Genomic DNA, 13,396 nt, shown 5'->3' on the forward strand with positions numbered 1-13,396 from the left:
GTGAAGCCCACTGCATCAGATGAGTTGGTTGTGGGTTCGGCCTGCCAACCAGACTGCTGCTTTGGACACATGTCCAGCAATTGCCAGACACACATCAAGTGATCTCTCCTCACCTTGAGGTCTCCACAGATGGATTATTAAACAGCTACATTCATCTATAGCTGCTAAGTTAATATATAATACATGGAGATATATCTATCTCATAGAACTGGAAGGGACCTTGAGAGGTCATTGAGTGGAGTCCAGTCCCCTGCCCACATGGCAGGACCCAGTACCATCCCTCACAGATGTGCCCCAGATCCCTAAATAGCCCCCTCAAGGACTGAACTCACGACCCTGGGTTTGGCAGGCCAATGCCCAAACCACTGAGCTGCCCTCCTCCCATGTTTGGGGGGTTTGGGCAAATAACACACAAATACAAGAAGAAATATTGCAACAGTCACCCGCGTCACCAAATCCTGCCCTTGCCAAACTCCATTCCATCACAAACCCCTTCTGACAACAAAAATCACTACACAACTCCAGGAGGACGAAAGCCTGAGATCCTGTGTAAGGCAAGAGTCAAAAGGCAAAGATCGAACCCCATTCTGCTGGATGAGGGGATAACCCCCCACACCAAGAGCTTCAAGGGACCTGTGAGCTGAGTCCCACTTCCCAGGGCTGCAGCTCTCAACATTTTGGCCCCCTACAGCAGGGGTGGAAGAGTGTGCGGCAGGGCCCAGGGCAGCGCTGCAGGGCCCCGGGCAGCAAAATTTCGCAGGGCCCCCCTTGACACAGTGCATGCGCCGTGGTGCCAAGGCGCATGCGCAGGGCCTCGGGAAGCGTGGGGCCCGGGGCAGCCACCCCGCTCGCCCTGCCCTAATCCACCGCTGCCCTACAGTGAGGCTTAGGTGCACCCCAGCAAGTCTAACACTAGACCTGGAAATCCCATTAAGAATGGGCCCCCAACCTCATCACATGAGTAGGACTGGGAAGTCAAACAGCAAACTCGAAGTTAGCCAGAGGGTAGGAATGGTGTCCCTGGCCTCTGTTTGTCAGAGGCATGAGACAAATCGCTTGATCATTGTCTTCGGTTCACCCCCTCCAGGGCAGACAGGCTACTGGGCTAGATGGACCTTTGGTCTGACCCATTCTTATGTTCTAAGTTACCAGGATGGAAAAATCTACTACAAACAGATGACCCAGAATTACAGTATATGGCTGAACTGTATCAAAGAGCATCCCTCTCCTCTGGCTAAAACAAACACAGAGACCCTGATCTCACTGACATGGAAGCTGAGAAATGCTTCCTTCCATCCCTTCCTTCAGGAAGTCCCCTCCCACACTCCAAACCCCTTGACCCAAGACCGGAGCCTGCACCCCAACTCCCTACCCCAGCCTGGTGAAAGTGAGTGAGATTTGGGGAGGAAGGGAAATGGAGTGAGCAGGGTGAGGCCTTGGAGAAGGGGTGGAGTAGGGGCAGGGCCTCAAAGAAGGGGCGGGAAGGAAGCCAGGCAAGGGGATTTCTGTTTGAGGTGGATCTTACATTGCACTTAAACTGAAAAAGTGATCTTGTGGTTAAAAAGGTTGAGACCACTGCTCTAGAGTGGAGGAGTGAGAGCCTAATCCAAGCCCCACTCAAGTCCAGGGGGTGCTTTTGGTGGGCTTATAAAGGGCCCAGTCCAGTGCCATCAAGAACCACATGGAGGGGGAGAGCAAAAGCATTAGAAGAGGAGTATTTCCCAGTGAAGAGGCTTGGTTCTGCTCCCACTCACATCAGTGGAAAACTGCTCCATTGGCCAGAGTGTAGCAAACTCAAGCCATTCCTGACAAGGAGAATAGAAGCTGGCGGAAGCTGCTCTTCCTAGTGGAGCTTTGACTGTCTCCAGCCCCTTCCCCTCCTTTTTCCTTCCTTCATCACTGTTCACTTTCACCACCCAACCTTTTCTGAAAGACGACGAACCAATACACACAAACAGAAATTCCTTCCAGTCACCTAGCAGAAAGCCATGGCTCAATTTACAGGCAGCCTTGCCCAAGAGAAGAGACCATTTGTCCGGTGGGATTAGTGCCAATAGTCAGTGAGAAGGGTGAGCATGAGTGGCAGGCAGGACATGGGGAAGTGCCCCTCTGCTTTTAACAGGGATGTAGCAATGCACTACACTTTCCTAGAACCAGCAAGGGGAGCTATGGAACCAGAATGCCAAGGGCTCAGCACAGTGGGAGCACAGTGCTACGTACACCAGATTTCACACAGGACCAAGCTGATCCTGTAGGATGGCCTTACTTTGCCAGGAGCTGCCCTCCTTGGGAAACTCCTGCTCAGGGTTTTGGTTTGGTGCTTGTCTGTAGGAAGATGGCTCCACTGAGTGGGACTCCCCTAGCACATGCTTTTAGGGACAGGAGTAAATGGAGTGTTTTGCTTCTGCTACTAACATGTTTAGTGGGCCAATTCCAGCAGCAGCACCAAGGGTGCCAGAGAGCCCAAACCTGTAGCTCTCCCTAGTGCTTTTGTAAGGCAATGAGAACTCTAGCGAGGCAGGGCAGCCTTGTTTGTCCTTCCCCCCGCCCTCCAATGCATCTACATAGCACCTTACCCCACATCAGACATGGCACTTTGCCATGTTTTATAAATAAATCTGGCAATCAGACCCAGCACAGCCTCACTGCTGCCTGGCTACCCTGTACTGCCTAGACTGCACCTCTCTCTCTGGCTCCCCTACCCCAAACCTACATACCCCTTACAAGGCTCCATCTCTGCAGCCCCTCCCACTGTTCCATACAGCCCCTTAGGGCATACACAGGGCCTGTAGCTCTGCTCATACCCCTCTCCCCAGCCCCTAGATCAAGTCCCCCCCTCGCCCCCTCTTACAAGGCATGCAGCCCCTGGTCCCAGCGCCCCCAGAGAAGAGCCGGGCTCCCCGTACCTCCTTGCAGGCGTGCAGCTCCGGCTCCTCGCCCCGGCTCCCCTGGCTGGCGGCCCCCACCCAGAACAGCAGGAACAGCCAGAGCCCGGCGCGGAAGCGGCTCCAGCTGCCAGCCCCAGCCATGGTGCAGCAGGGCTCAGGTGCAGCCGCCGCGGAGATGCGAGAGGAAAGGGGACGCCGGAGCCCCGCCCAGCTCCTCGGCCCCAGCAACCGCCGCCGCCGCGCGCACCTGGGCCACGCACCTGCGGCTCGAAAGCAGCGCCTACGCTGCGCGTGCCACGGCAGCTCCGCGCGCCAGCCCCTCGCACAAAGGCAGGGAGGCTCGTGCGCACCGCGCTGGGGTGCAAGACGCAGGACCAAATCTGCGCTTTCCTGCGCGCGAGGCCCCTGCCCAGCCCTGTTTGTCTTCGTGCAACTTAGCCGTGTAGCTCACGCACCTTCCTGCTTAGGCCGGCATTCATTTTTTTTGCACGTGCTCACCTCCCTCCTTGTGCTGTACCAAAGCCTTTGTTCTGCCTCGGCTGCAGCACAGTGGCCAGCAAATCTGACCCCTCGACTCCCGGGGGCCAGTTACAGCACGGGAGTAGCTTTTCTGCAATTAGAACCCGCCCCCGCCTCTTTGCAACAGCGCTTTACTGAGTCCGCGGACTTGGGGGTAGCCCCTAGCATCTTTACAACTAGGGGAACTAGGACCCTAAGTGCGTGTGGTTAAGGCTACGGAGTTTGACAGCTATGCTGAAGAAGGAAATCCCTGAGATCTCTGACTACCACCGTGAGAACTGCAGGGCCTCCCCACTATCACCTTTGGCAGGGAGCTGTATGAGGCACCCCTGCCACCTGGGAGCCCCCAAGCTTCCAGCTGCCCATGACAAAATCTCAGCCTTAGGCATGTGCAATACAGCAAGCTGGGGGCGGGAGTTCTTTACACACCTGTGCATGTTGGTGTTTGGCTTTGCCAAGTGCCGTTTCCATGCATTTTCCCCAGTCCCTACCGCCACTGCGTGGCCCCCTGTTTGCACCTGCGGCTGCCGCATCCCCTTCCCTGGAGGCTGCCCCGCTGCACTGCTCCTTCTAGCCACTAGAGGGAGCCCCGGCTCCAGAGCGTCAGCCTTGGAATCCCCGCGACCGTTGCCTGGCAACCGCGGCTGGGTCTGCAAACAGGCGGCGGCGCGCGCTGCTGGCTCTGCTGTGCAGGTGCTGCCGCCCGGCCGCAGGATGCCGCCTACCCGGGACCCCTTCCCTTCCCCCCGCTGTGAGAACGAGGACACCTTCACCGGCCGAGCCAGGCGGAGCCAGGTGCGGGCAGCGCCGGCCGCTCCACCGTCCCCGCCCAGCTCCGCTCCTGGCAGAGTCACCTCGGGGCGGGAAACGCGGCAGCCGCCGCCGCGCGGGGGGGAGGGCAGAGCAGAGCCAGACGTCAGTGTCACTTTGTGAAAGTTCTGGCCTCAGTTTCCCCCGCTTGCCTGAATTTTTCACAAAGCAACAAACCGGCCGGGGCGAGGGAGAGGCGGCGCCTGGAGCAGCTTTTGACTCGAGGCTTGCCCACCTCCCTGCAAAAGTAGTCCGGTGGGGGGCCACCCTGGGGTCCCGAGGCCAATGCCATAACCCCTGGGCCACTCAAGCACCCGCCCTACCTTCAGCTAGAAACGCGCGGCTTGCAAGACAGCAGGGTCCCTTTGAATCAACTGTTCAACGTTTCAATCCAGCTCAGCCATGCTCTTAACTGGTAGAAATGGGCGGGGGGGGGGGGGGGGGAGGGCTAAGTTCAGCTGCAGTCCAAGTGCACAGAGTTCACGGCGGGCTCGGAGCTGAGTTTCCAAGCAGTTTGCTAGTCTAGGCCTGGCTTCCATAGACCCTGTGCTAAAAATGAGATCTCTAGATCTCATAGATCTCATAGATCTCTAGACCCTGTGCTAAAAATGAGCAAACACTTGAGTCCCACAGCTCTGTAAACAAATGGAGTGAGGTCAGATCTTCACTAGCAGAGAAGCAAGGAACCTGAGTAGGCAGAAAGCAGCAGGGAGTTTATTGTGGGATTTAACTGTCAGAGTTTTGCTTCAAGTAGTCACTGGGGAAAGGGCTCTGGGAAAAAGCCAGGAGTTACCTGTTGGCTCTGCTGGGCAGTGGCTTCTCCTGTCAATTGTTCATAGCCTCCCGTCACAGAGCAAGATGGACCCTATAGCTTCAGGGGCTGCACAAACACAAGTTTGTTGCTGTCCCCAGGAAGTTATGGATCCTAACAGCCCAAGCACTCCTGGGGAGAGCAGAGATGCCAGAGACATAATCCACCATTACTGTGCTAGGATGATTGGTCTAGAAAATGACTTTCTGAAAAATCCTGCAGGCATGTGAGGGGAGATAGGGGACCCCTTGGTGTCCCAAGTGCCTGCTGATAATTATGCCCTCTTGTATTGGTCTGGGGACAGAAGGCTAATTTGGCCCTACATACAGAATCATGTACATGCACATTGGACTAGGGAGCAGTGCATATGTCCAAAGGATGATCCTTTGCTATAGACAACAAGGCATCCAATAGAGACCCTCATGATGTTCCCAGGTGGGTGGGGCTCAATCATATAACCCTGGGGTCCCCAAGACAATGCCCTAAGCCACTCCAGAACCCACCCTGCACCTTCCTACACTCAGGGTGCCCATTATCCAGCCTTCCTAATGGGGCAGCCACTCCCTGGGTGGGTAAGGCTCAAATGAACAACCCTGGGGTCCCAAGGCCAATACCATAACCCCTCGGCCACTCAAGCACCCTCCCTACCTTCAGGCTGTCTCTTATCCGGGCATGAGTGGCTGTCTGTTCTTTGTTCCAGGTAAGCCCTTATGCTGAGCCCATCCATCTAGTCCAGCAACGGGACCCTTGGAATCGCCTGCACAGAACACCTACCCTGTCCAGCACCAGGAAGGAAGTCTGGTATATGGAACCTGAGGTACAGATTCCCAGGTTCCCACCCTCCCTCTTGCTGCTCCCTCAGTGGAAGGGCACAGCCTGAAATGGTCACAGGATTAGTAGATAAAAGTTCCCCCAGTGCAGCAGCATCTGCTTGCCTCAGCTGGGCAGCCGCAATGACTGCACCAAGGGTATAGTAAGGCCTTTCACCAGCAACCATATTGGATTCTTGTCTGTGCTCCACTGGACTGATTTCTGTCTGGGAGCATCCCAAGCCATGAAAGTGTGCCATCCTCACCCCAAGCAGCAGGGAAGAAGTGCATAACACCCCCGCAGTGCAGCAGCCTGGACACCTCTGAACAAGAACACTTTGCAGCTCTCTAGAGTTTTAGGTCACAGGCCTACCAAGCACTTTACAAACATGAATGTCACCTCACAATCCTCCAGCCCTTGTGCAGAGGTGCATTAAGATTTACTGGGACCTTGAGCACAAAGAGCACTCCATTAAAAACCCATGGCTGCTCACTTTTTAACATGGTGTTGTTTGAGGACCACATTGCCCCCCAGAGTGCAATCCTCAGGCAGGCCAAAAGTGGTACCTGCCAGCAGGGGCAGTGCTTCACAGTGTGGGAGCCAATAAGTGGATCAGATCCCCCTTGCAAAATGTCTGCTGGCAGCACCAGCCTCTTTTCAGTGCAGGGGGGGTGCTCTGAGAGGAGTCTTAGTCCCTCTGCCAACAGAAGGCCCAGCCTCTTTCTATGGCCCCAACCCTGGCTGAGGAGGCAAGGATATGGGCCAGGGTTCTGCTGGCTGGTAACCTGGCCTTCTGCCCCGGGATCTGAGGCTCCCAATAGCAGCCTGAACTTTATGGTTGGCTCTTACCAGTCTAGTTCCAGCTTCCAGCCTGAGCAGGGGGCAGGGCTGTGGTGCAAGGAAGGAGGAGAGAAGCATATGGGCTCATGTTCTTCCCCATACATACTTCCACCAACATTGTGGCACTCTTACCGAGGGTCCCCAGATTGGCTAGAGCTAGTGAGCCCATACACTGATCTCCTTGCTTATGTTATATCTGTACTACAGATAGGGACAAGACACAGAAAAGCAAAACTACTTGCTTAGGGTCACATTAGGACTTAAGCATTTCCAGAGCTCACTGCCATGTCTAAGTCTGTTCCCTCCCCGTATCTGGAGCCCAGCTGAGAGTCCTGACTCCCGGACCCCTGCTCTAACTAGTAGAGCAACTGAGACAGAGTCGTGTGTACAGCCCCACAGTGGGGCCACAGCAGAGATTAGTTTGTCCCCTGCCTCAGGAAGCCAACACAGCACAGAGGGTCCCTTTGCCAGGGTTGTAAGAGGCACTGGCTAGTGACTCTCATTAAATCCTTCTGCAGGTTCCCAGAGACAGCCTGGATTTTAAGCTCACCTCACTCTACAACCACCACAAGGAGCTGCTCCAAGACAAGAACCAAATAGTCATCCACAAGGAGACCCTCTTTGATGACCATGGGTGAGCAGGAGCAAGTGGCCTTTCCCCAATCTCAGGCAGGACACAGCTGCCTCTGGAGGATCTTATTGGTAATAGTGAGTGCCCCAGTCTGCCCACAGCTGCAAGGGCACCAGTAGCAATGGCTGGTTAGCTTTGTCATGCAGCTGGTGGGCCCATTTCTTTTGGGGGCAGGGCAAGAGATACTGCAGTCCTGAGGCCAAGTCTTTTCAGTCTTCCTTAGCCATAGGGAAGCGTGACCTAATGGTCAAAGTCAGTCTGACTGCCATCTGCTACGGCAGAGTACCAAACAGTCTTGGGCCATGGTATCCAAGCTGTTCTGAAGCAGTAGCTACGCTCAACCAGCCAAATAGCTAGATTGTTCAAGCCAACTAGCCAGATGTGGCCAGTGGCTAGCATGTTGGACACCACAGGTCTAGGGTCTGATTGCCTGGCTCTGGCAGACAAACACCAGTCTCTTGGCCTAAGATGGGGAGGCTGCCACCTCAAGAGTGGGGCTGGCAACAGCTGGTAGGGGGGAACTCAAGCCCACCCTATTCCACCAGGTTCCAGTCTAAGGCCCTAACAGTATCAGAACTTGAGTCAGGGGGATCCCACCACATGCTGGCAGCATTTAGCCTAATAGATCACTCCCCACTGCACTCCTCACCTGCCTCTTCTGACCGCATCTACTTATGGGAGCATCCAGGCATCCCCAGGCTCCTCCGCATGAGCAGCTCCAACTGGGCATCTTCCATCACATCTGCAGTCTGAAGATTTGTGAGCATCTAGACTGGAGCCAGTAACCTGCATCCTCCTGTGTCAGCATTCATCCCCAAATCAACTGAGTTGCTCCCTTTTATACCTGGGTTCCAGTCAGAGCATTCCCAGCAGGGCCATGGGTGTGTGGCCTCCTCCAGTGGGTGGGCTTAGCTCCAGTGTGGGGCTGGCATGCAGCCTACATATTGCAGAAGATTCTGGTCTCTTGGCTTGTGCATGGAGGAGGTCTAAGCATAGGTTCAGTGATGTTGCAGGACCATTATGAGGAAGGAAAGCTCCTTCCTAGAAGCAGCTCTTGAAATGATTTTACCTCAGCAGCAGGGCCACCTGTAGGCATACACAGCAGGCACCTGAAAATGTGGGACCACACCGGAACAGCTGCCTCAGTAAGTAAGAGTAGGTTGGCTCCCACATGCCCACCGCACACTGCTACCTCCTTAGGCAGGGTCCATATTCACAGAGCTGAATGCACCAGCAGGGGGCTTCAGAGTCCATATGCTGATGCTAGTTACTATGAGTACAGTGCTATAAAGATGGGTTTGCAGCCTAGACCCCAGAAATGCAGGACTCCCAGGACAGAAGAACTGCTCTAAATAGTAAACATATCAGGTTTGTCCATTTGAAGGTCATGGGAGTTGTCAAGGCTGTTCCCCACTCTGGTATGATGAATGCAGAAGTGGGGGCCCGCAGGAGCACTCCAAAACCTTGCCTCTACACTCAGGCTCTGGTACAAAAAACTTCCCCCCCAAATCCTAATACCTAGATTTTGGGAAATCTGCTGCCACCACCCAAGTAATTCCAAGAAAACCAGGGAAGAGATCACTTGGGAGACCTCCTCCCTAAGGTAAAACTCTCCCCTGTCCCAACCTCTGTTTTACTTAGAGTTGGGAAAAACAAAGTGGGGGTTATGGAGCAATTTAACAGAACTTTAAAATCTAGGATGTGGAGATATTTTACAGCCCACAATACCTTTCGCTACATTGATGTGTTGCCAGAGTTTATAAAGAGTTACACTGGAGCTTTCACAGAACTATACGTACCAAACCTGCGGATGAGAACCCCGCAAATTCTCTGAGGGTCTGGAAAATTGTTTATGGAGATGATTTTAAAATAAAACAGCCTGTAGGCCCTTTTAGAAAAGGGGACCACGTGAGACTCTCTAAAACCAAAAGTGCTTTTAAAAAAGGTTATGAACAAACGTTTACCGATGAGAGGTTCATAGTGGAGGAAGCCTTCACCAGGGGTGAGAGACCCGTCTAAGAGAGTCTTAAGAGAGTACGCGGGTGAGACAGTGACGGGGTCATTTTACCCTGAAGAATTACAAAAAGTGAGCACCAAACAGGACAGGATTTACAGGATTGAAAACGTTCTAGCAGAGAAAGGGAAAGGGAGTGAAAAGCAGCTATTAATGACATGGCTGAGGTGGCCCAACAAATTTAACAGTTGGGTAGAAGCTTCTCAACTCTGTAACATTTAAGTGTGAATGAAAACAATCCCACCTGCAAGGGGAGAAAGAGAGAAATGGAGGATGGTGACTTTATTAGCTATATTGGAAAGTCCAAGCTGGTGTTTTGGGGAAAAAACCCAGAGCTGGCATTGCTGGGCAAAGTGATGTAAAAGCCACCATCCCCCATTTCTCTCTTTCTCCAGGCAGCTTCCTCCATAGGGACGGATAACGAGAGGCTGTTTAGCTCTTCAGGCTGCCCCCTGAACGGTTGGGTTTGGGGGTCAGATTCTGGTGTATCCAATAGCAATGGGGGCAAAGGGCCCTTTTTCACTTCTCCCTTGTCCTCGGAACTGTTGCTGATGTGGCGCTTTCTCCTCATAGTGGAAGGCCCTCAGCACCAAAGCAAAGTCCAAACTTCTGGTGGGGGTGGTGAAGGAGTCCATGTTTCCGCTCAGCATTTGCACGATTTCTGAAATTCACGCTCTTGGAACAAGATGGCCTCTTTTGTGTGGTTCTAGAACTTTTGGGGAAGTGCTATGCTCTGATTGGTAGAGGCTGGCAGGAGAAGATCTTAGAGGGGTCACATGACCCACTTCTGGGTGGGTCAATCGGTCCCGGAACTGCCCCGTTTGGTCAGAGAAGTTCAGGGGGCGGCCCAAAGGGGAAAAACCCTTCCTGATTGGTAGAGGGTGGTAGGGCGAGGCCTGAGAGGGGTCACATGACACTCTTTACTTTAGGTCACATGTCCCTCTTGACACTGGATATACTACCCCAAAGGGCGAGTCTTCTGGTGACAGGGGCGGGACTAATGTTTGATGGATGGTAGACCCCTTATACTACTGTTGCCTCTGGGAAAAGAAAGATCTGATCATGTATTTCTCATTTGAAAGTTCAGTCCTGCAATCAGACCCAGCAGCATGGATAGCTGCAAGGACTCCGTGTTTCCTAATTACATGCACTAAACCCACCCAGATGTTTCTTTGTATTACAGTACAACAAGGGGGCACAACCAAAATACAGATGACGTGATGCTAGCTGATGAACATGTACCTAGAAACAGTTGGTTTCTGCCCCGGAAAGTGCAGAGTTGGGAATTCTAACACTCCTCCCTCCCCTTCTGCCTACTCCAGAACACTGAAGGGTCTTGAGCCTGTGGAGGAACCCAAGCCACCCCCACTGGAGTCCCAAAAAACCAGGGGTCTGTCTGTGAGATGCTGGGTCAGCCCCACAAAGGAATCGATCCATAGCATCGAGGGAGCCATTGGTAAGAGCACCAGGTAGCTGCCTGTGCCTCCATCTTATTGGAGATCAGCCAGTTGGTCTCAAAATGTGTCTACAATGTTGATATTCGGGGAGGGTGGCGAGGCAGTTAGAAAAGAAGTACTCCCTTAGTGCAGAGCACTGTGGAGACAAGACACTCAGCTACCATCACGGCCATACAGGGGTCCCATCTCCAGGTAGCTGTAGTTTGGGGATGCTTGGGCACATCTTATCATAGCCATCTGACAGGAACTGTTTCACATGAATCAGTAGCTGCCATCACTTATTGGCAGGAGCCAATCAATGAGGCCCACAGATGTGGGACCTGGAGTGAATTATGGCACATACCTGCCTCAGCTTCTCTATCTGTATCATGAGAGTAATGTTGCCCCCACATCCTAGACAAGCGTGAAGTAGGATAATGACTGGAATCACAGTCTGCATTCACTCCAGCCTGATGCCACCTTCCGCACTTGGCACTAATCACGACTTTCTCCCTCTCTAGAGTGTCCCCACACGGCTGCCACCAATAGCGGATACTCCCGCAAAGAGAATGGCAGTTTCTTCTCTCAGTGAGAAGCTCTCTGGCTCGTGCCCGGCATTTGAGACTCTGGACCCACTTCCTACTGGAGTGAACTGTCTGGTATGCATGCATTAAACCTCTCTGGTCAGCAAAGCTTGTCCAGAAAAACACAACCATGAACAGAGAGAGATTTTAATTTAATTTCAATCTTGGTTCCCTATCCTTTTTGCTGCACTCAATCCTTCTTGCTGGGTAACTTGCCTGTGAGCCAGAAAAATCAGATCTACACAGGATCTCAGCAGCAACTACTGACTAATGCGGGGGGGAAGGGGCAATAATTTCTGAAAGAGGTGCAAATTTCTGAGGTGGTCCCAAGCTGCCCCAGAAAGAGCAGCACCAGGAGACTTCCCATGCTCCCCCACCCACAGACACGCATTTACCTGGAGGAGTGTGTGAAGTCTTTGCCCCCATCTCCTAGAGAGAACCACCAGCTGTTTTGAACAGCTGGCAGTTCTCTCTAGGCACATGCTCACCCTGCCCCCAGGCCTGGGGGCAGAGTGCATGAAATCTTTGCCCCAGCCTCCACCTTGCAAAGAGTTCACAGCACCAACTATTCAAAACAGCTGGTGGTTCTCTGGTGCCGCACACCCCGGACAGGTGGAGGATACTTCATGCACTCCCCCATTCCCAGGTCTCAATTGGCCTGACGGCAGGGGAGTGGTACGGTGGCCGTGGGCTGGATCAACCAGCGTGGAGGGCAGCATTTGGCCTGCATAGGCTGTCTTGCCCACCCCTGAACTAATGCATCAACCCAGAATATGTTATACTGTTTCTCCACCTCCAACGCAATGTGGCTTCAGTCAAACACCCAGTCTGGTCTTCTAATTCTTGGGGCCAATGTGGTGTTCAGCACCCGCAAGCTTCAACAATGCTTGTAGGAACAGAGGGTATGTCTAGACTGCACACCTCTGCCGACATAGTCAATGAAGCAGGGATTTAAATATCCCTGGCTTCATTAAAATAAAAATGGCTGCCGCGCTGTGCCGGCTCAGTTGATCGTCAGCACAGCGCGTGAGTCAAGACGCGGATCAGTCGACAGGGGAAGCCTTTGTTGACCGCTCCCTTATGCCTCATGAAACCAGGTTTACAGGAGCAGTTGACAAAGACTTCCCCTGTCGACTGATCTGCATCTTGACTCGTGCGCTGTGCCGGCACAGTGCGGCGGCCATCTTTATTTTAATGAGGCCGGGGATATTTAAATCCCCGCTTCATTGACTGTGTCGGGAAGCCTATTTTATATGCCTCTGTCAGCAGAGACATGTAGTCTAGACATAGCCAGAGGGTAACCAATCAGGCCCTTTATTTACTTGGGCTCCCAGTAATCAGGCTCCTGAAATTAAGAGGCCATTTTCCAGAAGCTGGTCTGTGGGTATGAGCAGGTAGAACATGGTGGTTGATTCATTTAATAAACTGAAAAGGCAGCAAATTCCAAACTAATACTAGGGATGTAAAATCAGTTACCTGGCTAAACATTATATTTAACTTATATTCCTTGGCGCCGGAGTGTTTTTTTATCCTGTACTTGTACAGCACCTTGCACGCCGGTGCCACAATAGAACAAAGAATTAATAAACAATAAATCATAACTGTACGTGCCTGTGTAACCCACACACCTACTGGGGTGGTTCACTGTCCTTTGTAGTTGTACTTAAACCACTTACAGAGAGAGGGCAAATGACTTTGCTCTACAGCCTTAGCTGAGAGCCAGCTGGCTTTTGGCTCATGCACTAAGCTCTAGAGGTCCCACGTTCGGTTCCACCTGTCGGCATTACAGCTGGACTGAGTGCTACGTAATGCATTAGTCAGCAGAGAGTAAATCAGTTGCACATATCTAAGGGCCAGTGGCAGACTGCAGTCCCTTGGGAGCAAGTGGTGGGAGAGGACGGGCAGAAAGGAACTGTACCTCTTAAAGACACACTTACTTCCCGGGGCTCCTTGTGGGTTGGAGCTTCCCTTCACTGGCCTGTACTTGGGGCTAGAAGGGATCAGCTAGCCCCCAAGCTGCTGGGACCACAGGTCCAGATCCTCAGCTGTATTT

At 52.9% G+C, this 13,396-nt stretch overlaps 2 protein-coding genes across 3 annotated transcripts in view; one reads left to right on the forward strand and one right to left on the reverse strand.

The window, feature by feature from the left end:
- The window catches only part of ELAPOR1 (endosome-lysosome associated apoptosis and autophagy regulator 1), a 93,098-nt gene extending 89,940 nt beyond the window's left edge, over positions 1–3,158 (reverse strand). The window contains exon 1 of one of the 2 annotated variants that reach the window (XM_014576451.3): positions 2,907–3,155. In XM_014576451.3, coding sequence (XP_014431937.2) covers positions 2,907–3,029 — 123 coding nt within the window. In that variant the 5' untranslated portion in view covers positions 3,030–3,155. Of the gene's footprint in view, positions 1–2,906 lie in introns of both variants that reach the window. The other variant, XM_075910558.1, reaches the window with a different exon arrangement.
- An 877-nt stretch (positions 3,159–4,035) lies between these two features.
- Positions 4,036–11,478, forward strand: CFAP276 (cilia and flagella associated protein 276). Its single transcript, XM_006128931.4, has 5 exons — positions 4,036–4,202; positions 5,729–5,845; positions 7,197–7,312; positions 10,646–10,779; positions 11,281–11,478. Exons 1-5 carry the CDS (start codon positions 4,122–4,124, stop codon positions 11,349–11,351), a joined length of 519 nt encoding a protein of 172 aa, XP_006128993.2. The 5' UTR covers positions 4,036–4,121; the 3' UTR covers positions 11,352–11,478.
- Positions 11,479–13,396: the final 1,918 nt, after the last annotated feature.

Source organism: Pelodiscus sinensis, chromosome 27, assembly GCF_049634645.1.
Source record: "Pelodiscus sinensis isolate JC-2024 chromosome 27, ASM4963464v1, whole genome shotgun sequence".
Taxonomy (NCBI): Eukaryota; Metazoa; Chordata; order Testudines; family Trionychidae; genus Pelodiscus; species Pelodiscus sinensis.

What these genes read in the sequence shown, in the direction of transcription:
- CFAP276 (XM_006128931.4), top strand. Translation starts at nt 4,122, where the DNA reads ATGCCGCCTACCCGGGACCCCTTCCCTTCCCCCCGCTGTGAGAACGAG. An exon ending in GCCGAGCCAGGCGGAGCCAG is followed by an intron (nt 4,203 to 5,728) that starts GTGCGGGCAGCG and finishes TCTTTGTTCCAG; the next exon opens with GTAAGCCCTTATGCTGAGCC. An exon ending in TCTGGTATATGGAACCTGAG is followed by an intron (nt 5,846 to 7,196) that starts GTACAGATTCCC and finishes ATCCTTCTGCAG; the next exon opens with GTTCCCAGAGACAGCCTGGA.